Raw genomic sequence first — 17,470 nt, forward strand, 5'->3', positions numbered from 1 at the left:
AGTCAGTGCTGTATTCTACATTACATTAAGTAGACTTTTTCTTGCTATACCATTACCATAAATGCATGCTAGATTCTCTTTTTTTCGTCCATTTTAGTAGTACTTGATTTCAGTATGCTACTAATGTTTTACCGCCATTGCCTTGCAGCAATAAATTATCAATAATCTATAATATTGGCAGACATAGAAGACAAAAACGCCATGTTTTGCTTGGGGCACAATGGAGGCGTCGGCAACTAAAGCAGCACACTCAAGTGCATGTTTGGAACCAGATGAGAAAAGCACCGCACAGTAGTAGAAGCGTGCAAGAGCTCGCGTGAGAGTGGGAATTTCCCGTCCACGTGTCTGAAGACGCGATGGAGGAGGCGGGATCACAACAAACTCGACGATTGGTTACGGCGAGGCACTCTTAAAGGGAAGTGCTGCATCCCCGCCCGGGGCCATAGGAGATGACCGACATAAATACGTTCGTCTTTAAGAGGGTCTATTTACCAGGTTGAGGAGCCACGCCTCGGCGGCGGAGTTTAGTTTTGCAGCTGACGTCGGCGAAATGAAATCGGCTTGTTGCAGTTTTCCCAACAGAATGGAACTTGTCGTGGCGGAGGTACGGGCTAAACTTGGTTGACCTGGCAGGATATTGACGTCGGTTTACGGTTTCTTTTTCTCTCTCTGAGCATTAACAAGGAAGCCTGTGTAACGGGTAAGTTCCGATTAATACACTCAAGGTGGCCTTTTTTTTTTTTTTTTAAACAGACCGGCAAGCCGGGTTTTACGTAAATTAGCATCAAAACACTTTTATCCCGTATAACCCAATTTAGTCTTAACACCGTGTCGAAACCGAAACTAAGATTACAATGCGCTTTACTGACTTTTCTGTGTTAACAACAATGTGTACTAACTACAAGTATATATAAACATAGCGTGCTTTACTCACATTTATTATAATTGCATTATTATTAAAAACAAACAAGCAATCTAACTGCCAAACGCCTACAACGATACAATAAAACATTTACGAGCCTCTTTTTTTAATTATTTTTTTTAACAGTGTAATCGTTGGAAATGTGCGCTTTAATTTTTTGGGGTCATTATTATTGTGTTAAGGATGTTTTTATTTAACATATTTATGTGTATATGATTATTTCTAATGTCATGGGAATGTTTAGTTCTCAAACGAGTCGAGTTATAATGCCATAACTTAATATGTATATATGTCAACTTAATGATTGTATTTTCATTTGACAATGATAGTATCTTGATGTGAGGCTCTCGGAGAGTATAAATAAAGTGCACAACCCCCATCGCCTTCCCTTGGCTGCATTGTCTTACAGCAGGGGGAGCCATGACACAAATACTGCTCACTGCATTGCAAAGAGCAACTCAGGTTATCTGGAAGTTTTTTTTCTGGCTCATCCGAGTCTTCTATGGTCCTTGTAATATGTTTGTTTAACAAAGCCTGGAGTGTTGATTGTGAAGGCACAGACAGTATATACCGTAGAGTATATCAAAAGGTTTAACATGTTCAGGCTGCTTGTGTGGGGTGAAGAAATGAAAACTTCATGTCAGAGAGTTGGCAAGCTGACAGACCAGAGTAGGGAGAGGGATTGAACATTTTCCACCAAGACTGTCATTACTCTTTTTCTGTGAGCCCTAATTTGGTGGTGTGGTAGTAGTCTAACCCTGTATTACAACTCCATGTTGACTGGGGGATTAGCTCGGTGATGCAACTTGTATGTCACCCGTATTTTGATAACTCTTTGACTCAGGGTTGAGTGCAATAAATCATAATGTCACTGGAGAAAAGCACCTTTTGCCTTTTGGCGGCAGAGTTGCAAGATTTTGTATCATTGTTTCTGTGTTGTGTTAAATGTACACTGATAACTGCCTTTATTACCTTCTGTTATTACCTTTTACCTCAGAAGCCAATCTTTGACCACAGTGAACTGTGTGGTTTAAACAGTGAAAGGAACACAACTATCATCTTCACAGAGGGAAGCCTCATCTCTTACCCAGCTTGTCCATTGTGGTTTTATTGATTGGAGAACACACATTATAAACCAGACAGGTTGTCTAGTATGCTTATGAGTGTATTAGGCAGACGTCTGATACAATCAGCAAATTGCTGTGTGTCCTCATTGTGGGCTCCTTCTCATATTTCGCTCTCTTTCCCCCATTTAACCTTGTAGTGTGCTCATCGTGTAGTGTCCCCGCATGGAGGATGAGGAGGATGATGTGTTTGAGCCAGACCCCCACTGCTGGCGCACCACATTCAAGGAGATAAAGTGTGAGGAGCGGGCTACACAGACACCTGGCCCCGTCCTGGCATCGAACAACGGCATGCTGCCCTGTGGAGTCGCAGAGGAGCCAAGACCACTCTTCTACGGTGAGTTGGAGCTAATCACTAGCGATAGGCCGCTTTATTGTTTTTAGTTTTTTTAGGGCCGATAACGATTATTAGTCGTCAAGGAAGCCGATCACCAATATTTCGAGCTGATATTCACTTTCACTAAAAGGGAAAAATATTGGCGTAAAAAAAAAAAAAATCAAACTTATCTGAAAAAAAATCAATATTAAGTAAAATATTGAATTTTTTAAAAATCTTTGATAATACCATCCTTGTTTTCAAATTCTAAAAAATAGTTTAGGGAGCTCTCTCCCAGGGTAATTAATGTGCCTTAAAAATTAAATAAAAACTTTAAACAAGTAAATAGCTACCTATTGTTTTCTGTAGTAAATAACGTTTTCAAAAATTACAAAATATTTTTCAAATAAATGTTAATTTATCTTGTTTTTAATAAAAAATAAACAGAAAAGAAGAAGTTAAATGATATATTATAATCACATATAAATATAAAATAATAATAATAGTTATTAATTTAAATAATAGATTCCCTGACGTTAACGCAGTTTTAAATTGACCTATTATCGTCCATCAAATAAATAAAAAAATGCTGATATTCGTCAAAATGCAGAATAGATAATCAGGCCGGCCGATAATCACTACTAATCACCAACGAGAAACTGCGCGGAGAACGTTTTCTCGTGCGTGACAGAGTTGTTGTAAAAGCAAGCGTGACGCTTAAATGTGAGAAATGTGAAAGTGTGTTGTTGCGCTGATGTGACCTGTGGCGCCTGATAGTCGTGATCACGGCGGGCTTTTATGGCGCGTGTGGAGTGTACCCAGCTGCTTTGCTATTCAAAAGGCGCCCCCGTCATTGTGACTGAGCGGACATGACAGGGGCGACTGACTACCTGTGTGAGTAGGCTGTAACTGATTATCAGTGGCAGCGAAGTTTCAATGGCACCATATACTGTATATGTAATCATTTCTGGGTTGCTCCATAGTGATGATAGATACCGACTTCACACCACATTAGGTGAGCGTGACTTTTAACACCGTAAAATGACTCGCTGTGATTGGCTCAGGAGAAAATACAGCAGCTGTGAAAGTTCAGTTTGAAGCCTAGCAGACTGACTTTCTGCCTGCTTTATCATCACACACACACACACACACACAAAGAAAAGCCCATCAGGTGTCACGTTAACACATTCTAAGACCAAACCTCGACTCTTCAACAGGTAACGCAGGTTTTCGATTGCACTTCCCGGCCCACTTTGAACTTGTCGGGGATCAGGAGGACAGACTGCAAGAAAGCGAAGACGGAATGGAGCGGCAACGCCAGCAGCAGCCGCAGCAGCAGCAGCAGCTGCAGCCGCAGCCTGTGGCACGCAGCATAGAGGCCTGCATCGGTCAGAAACTCCAGCTGATTGGAGACCAGTTTCATCGGGAACACTTACAGCTGGTGAGGAGGAATCAACAACACAAACACAAATAGGACTGGCTCAAGCAGTGACTTTTGATTGGATTGAATGGATTTAAAAAAAAAAAAAAGTATACATCCCTCTATTTTGAGTCATCAAAAGCTCAGTTGGCAAAATACATATGCTTAATGTAGTATGTAAATCACTTATTTCTTACCGATACCAGTGCGAGTACTCAATTCTTGAGTAGTCATCGATACCAAGTACCGATACCCAGTGGTGTAGTGGCCCCTGGAGAAGTGGGTATATTCTCAATTTTCACCTTTTTTTTTTTTTTAAAGTAGTCCAGAAAAATGTCCTCTTTTAAAAACAGTGGCATGTAAGAATTAAAAATGTGATAATTTAATTGCTCACAATAATACAATTTAATGACTTGCTAAGAACTGTTTGGTAACACAAGCAGCCTGAAATAATGTAAAATGTATGTGTTATCAAGCTAATTACAATATTTAGTGAACAATGAACAAAAATAGTGGGAAAACGTCTTTTTGCGTTGAATCTTAAACTATTTGTCCCCATTCTTGTGTTTTAACTTACCAGTACTTAAAAATCAAGTACCAGCCGAGCTAATATAAAACTTAACTAGAGCATTATACTCAATGCTGACTGAAAAAGAAGTGCGTATACTCCGTATATACTGCTGATACCACTAGTACTGTTTGATAAATAAAATCGCCCAATTAGATCAATGACAGACAATTAAAAAAAAAAAAGAGCTCTTTTAAAGCATTTATCCTTAAAATTGCATGAAACTAATGGCAATTTTCTATTCTTGTAATTTATCATTTCTTGCCAGGTATTGGCATTTACCCGTCCCTACAGTATACACTCACTTGCCTCTTCATTAGTTACTCCTGCACATTTGAGTGAGAAGAAATACAAGAGCTGAGCCCGTAGAAATATTATAATGCTCAAGCTCAATTGAAATCTGAGATATTATTAGGTATTTAGAGCTTCACAACATTAAGAGATGATATGTTAAGTGTAGTCTGATGTCATGTAATTTATCTGATGTTATTTATTGGGTCATTAGCTTACCTAGGGATGGGCGAATACTAATACAAGATGGCGGGCTGATACCCAACGTGTCGGTATTCGCAATGGCCTTGTGGTCGTTTTACAATCAGGAAGTAGATTTTTTTTTTTTAAAGGAAAATTGCTATATTCGTATAGGCCTTATAGGTCTTTCTTTAAATCTGTCAGTGTTTTTTTATATATGTATTTTTTTTTTTTTAGTGTGTGTGTGTGGGGGGGGAGGGGGGTTATGTATCAAAAGTACTAGTAGTAGTACTTGTTATAAGTATTGGTGACTACTTAGGAGTTGAGTACTTAAAGTGGTATCAAACGTCCCTAATCTTACCCAAACAAAAACTATTAACTCAAAGTTAGTTATGTCATTGCAAATAGTTAGTAATGCCACCATCAGCAAATATCTTTGTAAGTTTGTCCCAATTCGGAGCACAGTCTATTTTTCAAAAGTAACCTTCCAACACTTACTGTAAAGAAAGAGTATGTTGGGTCAAAAGTTTGTTCTCCTTTATTGTGTTAGCCCCATATTTGTTTTGGAGACGCTTGCATGTGCATGTGTGTGTGCGTGCGTATGCTCCCCCTCCCTCCCAAGCCAAAGACAAGCTGAACCAGGGCAGCCCTTCCCCCACCTCACCAAGCCCTCCCCTGCCTCCTCTTCCTGTTTATTACTCTCCTCTCTCTTGTTTTCTCTTCGGCAAGTCGCATAGAAGATGCTTGGCCTCAGCAAGCACAATGTACTGTGGTGGTCAGGGTGACACTGTCCACACTGTCCACACAGTCACCCAGCGCGCTGAGCAACATCACTTTTATGTATTTGACGTGCCGGGTTGTAAAACCGTGCACGGGTTTTCTTTTGCAAAGCGCGAGTGTTCTGTTGCACAACTGGTTAATGGTATGTTTGAACGCAACAAAAAAGCAGAAGCGGCGGGAGTGCGTAAACATGTAACCTGAAACCCAGCGCGTGAGTCCGAGGGGAGCAGCTGCGGTTCCAGGGAGTCTCCGATCAGCCCCTTTTACTGGGCGAGGAGTGGTCAGCTGAGAAACCATAATAAGACGTCTACACACATGCGGGCTGGGGTGAAGGGGTGGGGGAGGTTGTATTACAGTCACTGAGGTTGTGAGGTGGAGAAATTAACCTCAAATTACCAAGTACAGTGCTACCTTATAATTCAAACGCTCCAAAGCTTGTCAAATTTGACATGGGACCAACGGTTTTGGGAAAAATATACCCAAAAAGTCACACTAAAGCTTCTTGTCAGCAAATCTCATGAGACCTCAGAAGGCTTTTTTTGTGTGTTTTGTTGTATTTTAAAAGATGGGACTGTGTCAATACGGTACCGTAGTTTTCGAAACTTGGGCACACCAAATTATTAGGCAATATCTGTTTTAAAATATTTTCATACATACGGCACTCCACGTTAGTATAAAAAAAATCGACATTAACCTTAAGGAACTACTTATTTCAATGTAGGTTACAATACGGTGCGTTTATATGCATGAGTCTCATGTTTTGTTCATTAACATGCACTCTCCAGACTAAATAAATAATAATAAAATCAGTTAATTTATAAGAGATGTCGCTGACCCTGGGAACTCTCTGCACCTTTTGTGTTTTGTTCAAAATTAAAACTAAGACATGTGCAAGTTTTAAAGCTGCTTTATGGAGGAATTTGTCCTTAAATATCTTTACAATAGCCTTTTGATTTGACCATTTATGACTCAAGCGTCTTCTAATGAGCAGATTAACACCTTTGCTGTTCACAATGGGTACTACAGTTCCAAAACATAACCTGCCACTCAGTTTTAGGTGTTCATCTTATAACCAGTGGAGGGCAGTCATGCATTAAACGTTGCCAGAAGAAGACAGGAACAGGAAGTTATTGACCTCACGTGGCTAACAGCTAGCTCTACCCTTGTTTACTCATGGAATAAAGTTGAAGCATCGTTTGTAAGTGGCTTTTAAGACACAATTACATGTGTAATGTATAATCAGTTGTGTGTGAACACAGGCAAAGAAATAGGTCGTTAGTATTTGTTTGCCTGAAGTGGTTAATCGCTAGCGCGCTAATGCTAATCGTGATTGCTAACCTTTTAGCATAAGCTAATTTTGTTGGTGTTTAATAATGCCCGTGTATAGAAGATAATAAATTATGAGAACTTATATGCACTCAGGTCAAGTTACTTAAGTCAACTTTATTCTGGAAAATTATGATGGAATAATCAATAGGATAATTGATTTTTAAAAGATTCGACAGCGACAGCACTTGGCCTTGTAAATGTGAATGTTGCTGCATGGTGAGCAGAACGAGGGAATTAATGCGATTAATTAGAGAATCGCATACCTGCAGTTTGTATGTGTGAATGTGTGTGTGGTTTTGCAGCCTCAGTAATTGGTTTTCCAACTCTGTGCTGCAGTTGTGCAATTAGTTTCATTGAGGCTGCACGTGCTCGTACACGAACACAAGTTGTTTATCAGCTTTTTGCCATTTCTCACTTCTCACTATTTGCCCGTGAAAGAGGGGGAAAAAAACTTGCCTCACTCAATAATAGTGTTAGTGTTCATCCATTTTCATTCCTGTCAGTGGGTGATTGCAGTTATTCAGTACAGACACTTGTCCCTGAGCCGTCCAAGTGCTTGGACTGCCATCTGTTTGATGGATCGGGGAGCCTTGTGGCTGTGAGGGTCCTCCGTGGGAGTTGGCGGCCCCCTTGGCAAAAGCAGGGATTAGGTAGCCAAGGAGTGCCGGAGGATGCTGACAGATAAATTGCTCTTCTGTCAGAGAGGGCTAGAGGGGACACTCGAGTCCCCAGAGGATTGCCAACATTAGCCGCTCGGCCATTTGAGACATAGCGATAATGACAGTCACAATGGCAGGAAGACGGCTCCAGCTTGCACAGGGCAAGGAGCAGAGTCGGGTTTCATCCCGTGTTTTTTTTTTTTAAACACACCAATGACTCCTGTTGCTTTTGATAGGAGGTGTTGAAAGCTGGTTTGAATATTGCCTTGTGCGTGTGTGTGTGTGTGTGTGAGACTTTATCTCTGCTGTTTCAGCACTTTGCAGAAGAGAAGAAATAAAAACACACCAATGTGACTTGGATATCTACTTGTGCTGCTTTTTTGTTGATAGTTAGCATCCGACGTCATGAAGTTTATTTTTCTTTGACTCCACGTCTCCTCCCTGATGAGAGTTTGTTCTTGCTCGGAGGCGGGCCTGCTTTGCTGCAGAGATAAGGGCGAGCTTGTGAGCAGCTGGCCTGATCGACAGCCCACACGGGACACTGATAAAGCACATCAGTGCGGCGTTGGAGTGACGACACCGAGCATCTGGCTAAACTCTGGTGCGCTGTTGCCGGCTAAATTTAGAGCAGTTTTGACAGTTGGTGGCATGAGTTATTTGGAAGTTTTGACAGGCCTCCTCGCTTCTTTCTGTCTCAGTGTCACTCTTTTCAGTTTGATTGAGTAAAGTGCAAAAGTCAAGATGAATTTCTTCTCATCTGGTTTGTAGTAAACACACTTGTGCGTAGTAGTGTGAAAGGTTTGACTCATCCATATCAGTCATCTAAATACACATACCTTTAAGATGGACGTGTTACTTTCGTTTTGTTTGAAAGCTATTTGTGCTGGACTAGAAAATCACGCAGTTATTATGATGACTCCCATCACTCAACTCTATATTTATAGAGCACTTTAAAAGAACCACCGCTGTTTTCTTAAGATGGAAGCCAGGGGCAGCAGATACAATCAAAATAGCAGAGGCCCCAGAATTGAACCCTGTGGAACACCATACGTTCCGTTTATACATGTGAATTCCTATTGCACATATTCGTCCGACCACTTTGTTTTTTTTCTCGACATGCCCGAACCTCTGAAACTGAATCACCAAATCCCTGGGGGTTTGATCGAACCCAGGTTAAGAACCACTGTTTACAGTATTCTGCTTTAATCTTGCTTTTACAGGTGGACTTTTTATGCTGATTGATGCAACAAGTGAATCATTAATAGTTAACATGCTGAGTCATGTACAAGTTGTTTTGAATCGGACGTAAGCAGGATTTAGCGCCCAATTGTTCTTTTTTGTTGTCTGTTGCGTTAGCATGTGTTTATATTACTTCTGTACGTCAGTGCAAAAGATTTCTTCATTTTGTTCCCTCGACTTAATAACTGCCGCCTTTTTTTGCACGCTGTCATAAAAGCAAAACCAAAGTTTACCAAGCACAGACATGTTAGCACTGATGTGTCAGAGTGACCTCATCAACTGCAAGATTCTTGAAAAGTACCCCCACACATGGCCAGACACACAGGGCAGAACTCACAACACCAAAATTCTCTTCTTTTTATTTTTTTAATTGAACAACATGTGAGTAATAGTTTGGAATAAATGTAAAAACCCTGGTTGGAAGTCAGTTAACCTTAACACTGTACATGTTCATCACACAACTGTAATAAATAAAAAAAAAAATGGAGATGTCCTTAGTGCTACCTCTTGGCTTGATGACACTTTTGTGGAAAACTGTTCTCAAGGAAACAAGTAGTGATTTTGCCGTGTATCAGGGTGCACAACTAATAGATTAATCAACAACTAATACATTATCAAATTAATCAACAGCTCTTTTGATAATTGATTAATCATTTGTTTAACTTAAAATGTCCAAATCCTTTCAAAAAGTGTAAGCCTCTCAACAGTAAATACTTCTCAGATTTCTGCAATCCTCCATGAAAGTAGACTGATTATCTTTGTGTTGAATCAAAGTAAGACATTTGCAAACATCTGTTTTTACTTTGGAAAGCAACGGTCAGCATTTTCAACTATTTTCTGACATGTTACGGACCAGTCACAGAATCAGAATCAATTTAAGTTTGCATGTTTTCCGCACTGTTAATTTGAAACAAAGTCCTGATTTTGAATAAAACAATAGAAATTGCAAAACATGTTTAAAAAAAATCTGATTCATTAATGACTCGTAAAAATAATTGACATTTTAGTCAATTATTGAAATAGTTGCAGCTATAATCGGTATTGCAATGGCAATCACCTTGGTAAAAAAAAAATGGTGGTGATTAAAGATTCCACATGGAAATGAGACGTGCGGAATCCAGTTGGCATAACTTTTGTGGCCTTCTATACTCTAAACTCAGCGCAGCGTGCCCCGGTTGTGGTCGATATTCTCCCCGACTAGGTGGCAGTGAAGACCGTCTACGGCACAACACATAGATCTTCACCACAATACTGTAGAAGTAGAACACCTTTTTTTTTAGCACAGATAGATAAGGGTGTTTACGCCGTTGTGGGCTAAAGCAGCTCCCTGCTCTTCCCTTCCGCAAAGACAGCGGAATGACTCGCTAGAGTCTATGCAGGAGATTGGCACATGCAAATGTATTTATTAATTCATCATTTTAAAAGAACTGCAAGAACATCTCAATAACTTGGAGACCACCTGTGACCATGTGTCTGTGTGGATTCCAAAATATTTTGTCCAAAAGAAAGGGCATTTTCTATGGGACGTTCGAACCTTTATTAACCGTACAGGCAATTTTTAAGTGATATTTGAGCATTTAAAATGGTCATATAACAGTAAGCGTAAATGTAGCTTTATATTAAAACAGAAAATAATAAGTCAACCACAAAATTTTTATTTTAATAATTTAAAAACATTAATGTTACATGCGCCCCCAGTAGTCTAAAATGGCATTCTGATTAATATTACGTTTGTGGAATATAAACTTTATCCATCTCAGGGGGCGGCCATTTTGTCACTTGCTGTCGACTGAAAATGACATTACAGTTTCTCAGGGCTCAGGTAACAACCAATCACGGTTCACCTGTTTTCTGAGTTAGGTCATGTGACATTCGCAAATTGAGTTCTAATTTATTGTTACCTGAGCAACTGTGATGTCATTTTCAGTTGACAGCAAGTGACAGTATTGTACAAGGCAAAATGGCTGCCTCAGGGTTGAACATCCACCCATTTATTATCTCAATCGCTTGTCATTATCATCTTAACTCATTCAAACCCAAAAACGTATAAATATGTTTTTAATACTTTGTCATTTACTCCCAAAAACGTATTTATACGTTTTTAATGTTTTTTATTTGTGCTAGAGCATACAGAAGGCATAGATGCAGCTTCTGACCTGAAAAGGTCGCTTAAAGCAATTGTTTTTATTACAGTAAACGGGCAGCAGAGCATAAGAGATCAGCCAGGACCATGTTGCAACAAGCTATTTTTCCCAGTGTTTTCAACAGGTTTGTGAATAATGATGAAATTTAGCTATATTCTAATCCTAATTGCTGCAAATGGAAACAGATACAAATATCTTTTTTTTAAGAGACTCGAATCTTTCTTTTGGTAGGTTCCATGTTTTTATAGCAATAGAAGACAATGTTCTGTAGACCTTGCAAAATCAGTCAAAATCCAGTAAAACAGCCGGGAGCGGAGGGGGTTGCTTCAGTGAAAATGGCTGCGAGTGAATCAGTTCATGAACTCGTCCAACTTTAGAGGCAAAGATTTCTTGAATTTTACGACCGTTTGTTAGCAAAGACATGATTTCTGCTTAAATTTGAATTACACAGTGAAAGCGCACTAAGAATCCCACCACTTGAACTCTTGTTTACAACCCTTTGAGTCTTAAACGGCCTTTGCGTTATCAGGCGTGGCGGCGTCTGCCTTTCGTCCAGAGATGAGCCGCCGGTCTGCTACTGTACCTTTCGCGTGCTGAGACGTCTTTCCCAGCGGCTCCCTGACTCTCATCAAGAACTCCCTAATCCCATTTGGCGCAATTATCTTATCTCAGCTACTCAATGGCTGAGATAGTATTATCCCGCTAATGGCGCACAGTCCAACTGGCTCACAAAACCTGAGCGTCTCCTCCTCCCGCATCGCTGCTGCTTTTTTTTTGCCAGAAAGGTTACAAAAGTGCGGACGCCTTTACAGTAGGACTGGGAATGTCTGCTGAAAAAGGCCGTCTCAGGGACGATTTGCAGTTTGGTAAAGAAGACCGCTGTGAAAATATCATCATTTCAGCATGTGGTTTCGTTTTAGCCGCTGTAACCTTTTCGCTGTGTTCATTCAGCAAACACAAATCCATGTTTATTGCCCCCTGCCTATTTATAACGTTGCGCTCTGTTTGTTGTTGCAGTATCATCGAAACCAAAGGATCCGGGGGCTGCTGTGGTGGCGCCTGGCCACGGCCGTCCTCGGCCTACTCTTGGACAGGGGCTTCTTCTTGGCCGGGCGAGGCGGAGCGAGACGGAGGTGAGGCGCTCTTTCCCCTCGCGTCCGTTGTAATCATCTCCACGAGGAAGCGGACTCCCGATGGCACTGTCAAATCTAACACGGGTCTGTTGGCGGCGAGTGGTGGCACAGGAAGTGTTTGAAAAAGGTCACCGCGGGACGGAGACACGCAACTTTTATACAAGGGTTTTTCTTTCCAAGAAGATGCCATGATGCCCAGAGATTCCTCAACAGGACATTGTTCATATTTTGCGATAATTGTGGTGTAGTAGTTTTGTACAGATCATTAGTTCCATTTTTTTGCACTTCACAATTTTTGATGACCTCCACAGATCCTGGGAATGCCTTATTCAATGTTTTCTGCCATTAAGAGTATTGAAAGAATTTTACACGATGGTTAGAAAACAAAAGGAAATGTGGCTTTTAAACCTTTGTGAAGTTTTTCCAGGTAACCACTCAAGTTGATTTATAATTTCCAAAGAGGCAACTTCTCAGAAAAAAAAAAGCGTTTTGCACCTCAGTTAATGGTTATCTTCTTTGACATGTTTTTAGCTTGTCATTTCCCTCTCTTACTCAGTCATTTGCTGTAAAAACATTGACAGACTGTTTCTGTACATGACGTCTCCTCACCAAGACAAACATTTAGTTCATGTCGCTATCCCATGAGTTTGCAGAACTTTAATGTTGCTCACTCATCAACCAAACTTCTGTAAAAAGGAACTATTCGGATTGGAAGGAATAAGAATTTTGGGCTCCATTTTCGTATACGGCGCAGGTCTGGCGCAAGGCGCAGTCTTAATCGACGCGAAGGCAGGTTAGACCAAGTTTTGGTATTTTCGCAGATGCACGTATTGCCACATGAAATATATATTTAATTAATGGAGTTTTCTTTGTAGACTTCTCTAAATTTTCATTCTCCATAATACTATGCTTCCAAATTCATACCAACAGTTTAGGGAGGGCCTTTTTCTTTTCCCAGAATGAATTTGAACAGCAACCTCTGACCTCCCAGACACACTCCAAAATGTTGTAGAAAGTCTTCCTCGAAAAGTGAGACGTTTTAGAGCTGCACAAGTGAGACTCGCGTCTTCCTCTAAGTTTTCCTTTAGGTGTCATGTATCTCGTCCCAATACTTTTGTCCACACAGCGTATCGACCCATCTGCTGTAATGCTGTCCGACGACAGACACAAAAACGTTAGTTGCAATTTGCAGTAAGTGCGCAAAAATGACAACTCGCGTCAAGCCAATTGCGTATTTAGTGAGAGGACCAAATCCTCTTGCATCCCGTCGTTCTGCTTTGTTCTGTCCGTGTTATTTGCAGACCTCCATGCCCTTGAAGTGGAGCTGTGGATCCACTGTTTTTGCACTAGCACACCCTTTAAGACTTCCACTCACCTAACCAAGCCCGGTCTTAACTGTATATGAAGGTTTTCACTCAGTCGATGATCACAACATCCCGTTTTTCAATCAGTATCTGGGTTCTGGGCTGGGAAGAAAATGGCTCGTCGTTTTCCACACCAAACAGTCCGCGGGCGAAATCCTCTCAGGCAACTCTCAGGGGATTAATACCCCCTTGTATTGTCTTTGGTGCTCAGATCCAGATGTGAGGCAGTTTCATTCCGCACCACCATTCACTAAAGACTGTATAGTTAGTCACGATGTTTTGAAGACACTGTCAAAGATTTGTGTTATTTTTTTCCCCCCCATTGATGAACACATGCCAACTTTTGGACCCACGGAGCATTTACGTGTCAAGGGTCTGTAATTACTTGCTCCTAACAATGTGTCAAGTTGATCACTGCGTCATTATTAGATTCCTCTTGCAATCTCAGGGACAAGGCTTTGTGGGCCACTGGTGACCTTGAGAATGGCTTTAACGGTCAGACGAAGAGCGGCGTTGCCACCCATGACGAAACCTCGTCTCTTAAGACTCTTTTTTTTTTTTTTTTCTCCCCGTTCGTCCACACAAAGGTACATTTTGACCAAGGAGTCGGAGGCTGACTGTTAGGAGGCGGTGACGGGGGCTACTGAGCGTGTAGTTAGGAGGCGTGTGATGTGCACTGAATGTGGTTGTAGTTTCCTGCGGATCCTCAATGCTGAGCCAGTCCATGTAGCGCCCCGTCCCACCTCTGGCTCTCAAGTCCTCTTTGTACTGCTCCTTTAAGACACACCTATTGTTCATTTATGTAATTTATTTTTTCTTATTATTTATTTTCTTTTTTTCGGTTTGTATATTTGCCCTTTTCTACTGTATACACTCGTGTGTGCGATCACTTCTTATTAACCTTGTGAGCCTTATAGCACCCAATGCAATCATTTCCTGAAAATGTCATTCGATTTGCACTCAAACTTGATCAAAAATGTAATAAAACCCAATCATATAATTCCACCAATAATTTAATTTAAAAAAAAGACTGATATTGTAATAACATTTTTACGATAGTGTAATTACCTTATTACATTGTTATATCATATCACTGGCGTCAAGCCAAACCTCCAAAATCGTCACTTTTCAGGAGACCCCAAAACGCATATTTGTTCAATCATTAACATTACATCATTAAAGAAAGCAAGTCATTTACAACACTTTCGATTAGTCAATAATTTGGTCAATAATTTGTAAAAAAACAAAACAAAAAAACACCCGCACCTGTAGACTGACCAATTGTATAGAAAAATGTGAAATTTACCAAATTATGAATTATGAGGTTTTGTCCGGGCACCAGCAAGATGTATTGCTGTATATCATATCCCAGAGGTCTTTGCGGCAGAGCAGTCAAGTGGGCGGAGCTTACTTTGATCAATGCTCTGCAGATTTGGTATCACACTAAATAAATCGGCTTTGTCAAATAACTTCAGCACTGACCTGTGTTTAAATCAGTCAGTAAGTGTTAAAAATACACTTTGGGTGTAGAAATCAACTCTGAATTTAACACCAACATTTTAACACTCCAATATTTACTGTGAATGCGTATAGTCATAGATTCTCAAAACACAAAATGTGAACTTTGGACTGAAATAAACACATTATCTGCTTGCTTTACATGATCAGTTTTGACAGAAAAGTAAGACACACCTGAAAAATGTAATGTAATGTTATTACATTGTCATAAAAGTGTTATTACAATATCAGTCAGTATTTTGAATTGTATTTGGTAAAATTAGATTTTCTAACATTTTTGATCGAGTTAAGTGAAAACTAATACATTTTCAAGTGTTTTCAGGAAATTATTCGTTTATAGGGTGCTATACAAGGCTTTCACTAATTTCAAGTTGTGATAGTTGTAGCCATGAAGAGCAGTTTAGTTTAAAATTAGTTTTGTACAAAATGGACGAAAGTAACCCACTCTGTCACCAAAAATCACATTGTCAATTAAAACCAGACTTGGACCTTGGCTCAAGTTGATTCGAATATACATCTTGCCTTTCAACTTGAATATCATTTGCCTTATTGATGACAGCAGCTCCGCCTCTTCTTTAATACAAAACCTCGTCCAATAGCCTTTCAATCCATGGGAGCTCGTTTTGCCCCTCGAAAAAGAGATCCCGCTCAATTCAGCAGATTCTCCCGTGTGCGGTTGAGAACAGCAGCAGTTTCAATGCAGTTATTCATTTGCATAATAATTATAACGGCACATCTTTGCCCTAATGAAAAGTCATCCATCGAAAAAGAGTTGGATTCATGTTCCTTGAAGACACAGGGTGTTGGTTTATGCGTTCAAGTCCCGCAATCTTGATCAATGTGTTGTAATCAACATGCACTGGAAAGTACTTTGTTTCTGTCGATCCCATTGGGTCCCTTACGTGTTGTGTGTTCATATATGATGTACAGTTTGCTTTGGATTGTTCATGTTTTGTCACATCAGCTGTATATCCGTGCATTGGCCAAGGCGGCCCACACGTTTGATTTATTGGAAAGGGAAACAATCTGCCGCGGTCCCCCCACGTGCGTTTTGTTGCGACGACGTTCCCGCGCTGCACTCAAGAGTGGAGCGGCCCCCGTGTGCGGGAGGGCATTGTGTTATACGGAAACCGTCAGTGTCTTTCAATTTTTGTAGTCCACTTTATATAAATTTGAAGTTTTTGAGGAAGTTTTTGATTTTTTTTTTTTTGATAAGATTCCTTCTTCACGTTCTTTCTTAACTTTTTAAAATGTATTTTCTTAACAGAAAAAATTGTCAGTTTTTATAAGGATTTGATTTTTAAAGACTAGGATCCTTGCGACTCCATGATATCAAGGGCTTTTTTTTCCTCTTTTTTTTTCAACATTCCTTGCACAGCTCTTTGCAGCGTGTAAAGCAAACCAAAACAATTGACCGTTGTTAATCTAGCGTGTTCCGTTGCCCTTCTTTTGGGACCCGATGGAGTGTACATGTGTTTGTAAAACCCTGGAATATGCCTTTAACTGCTCAGTTTCAAATGAAGTCTTGATTATCACACACTCTCTGTATACCAAGAAAGGAGACCCAGCGAAAATGTAGCATTTTTGTAAACATTGACTGTGTGTTTTCGAGACTCTACTGTGCACTCATTTTGTGTTTATATGTCGTTTTTCTCGGTTGTTCATATATTATGGAAGTAAAGACAATGTGTTATGTAGTGCAATATGCTGTACATATGGAGCTTTGCTCTACAAATCTTTTTTTTTCTGGATTTCCTGTTGTTTATTGGTACTTTTTTTCAATAAAATTTTATTGAACGTGTCGAGTGGCGTTGAGTCTTTCTGTATTTATGAATGTGTGCCTTTGCAAGATCATTTATAGTATTCTTTTTCATATTATTATTATTATGTACTGCTTGTCCTAAAATGAGTACTAGAGATAAATAAAACGTATTCATATCCTAACCCATTCTTGATTAAAGAAATGTTTTTGAAGTGCAGACATGCAAAAAATAAATAAATAGCAATACAATGTAGAAAATAAACATACATTAATTCATACTGTACATACACCACACATATATGTGAACGGACGAGTACCGATACCAGGTATCGGGTCGATACCTGACAATACTAGTATCAGCAGCCCACTTGTGGCTGTTTTATGATCAGGAACAAATTGGAAGAATAGAAAATGTTCATTCATTTCCTGCATTTTAAGTGGAAATGCTATATTGGGATATAACTGAGATGGGATGTAATGAAGTACAAATACTTCGTTACTGTACTTTGCCGAGTATTTATTTTTTAGACTACTTTTTACTTTTATCCGTTACATTTTAACATGAGTATCTGTACTTCTTACTCTTTTGTTTTTAAATGCATGAAAACAATTACAATACTTGTACTCGTCAAGTATATTTCAGTCTGTACTTTTTTACTTTTACTTGAGTAATTTTTGAATACTTTTACTTTTACCAACTTTTTTTTGCACAAGTCATTAT

The 17,470-nt window shown here is 39.8% G+C and overlaps 1 protein-coding gene across 1 annotated transcript; it reads left to right on the plus strand.

Annotated features, from left to right (window-relative positions):
• Positions 1–557: 557 nt before the first annotated feature.
• bmf1 (BCL2 modifying factor 1) lies at positions 558–16,789 on the plus strand. The gene is made up of 4 exons (XM_077555379.1): positions 558–700; positions 2,187–2,383; positions 3,580–3,803; positions 11,990–16,789. The coding sequence occupies exons 2-4, from the start codon at positions 2,212–2,214 to the stop codon at positions 12,107–12,109; spliced, it is 516 nt and encodes a 171-aa protein (XP_077411505.1). The 5' UTR covers positions 558–700; positions 2,187–2,211; the 3' UTR covers positions 12,110–16,789.
• The last annotated feature ends 681 nt before the right edge of the window (positions 16,790–17,470 follow it).

Source organism: Vanacampus margaritifer, chromosome 1, assembly GCF_051991255.1.
Source record: "Vanacampus margaritifer isolate UIUO_Vmar chromosome 1, RoL_Vmar_1.0, whole genome shotgun sequence".
Classification (NCBI taxonomy): Eukaryota; Metazoa; Chordata; class Actinopteri; order Syngnathiformes; family Syngnathidae; genus Vanacampus; species Vanacampus margaritifer.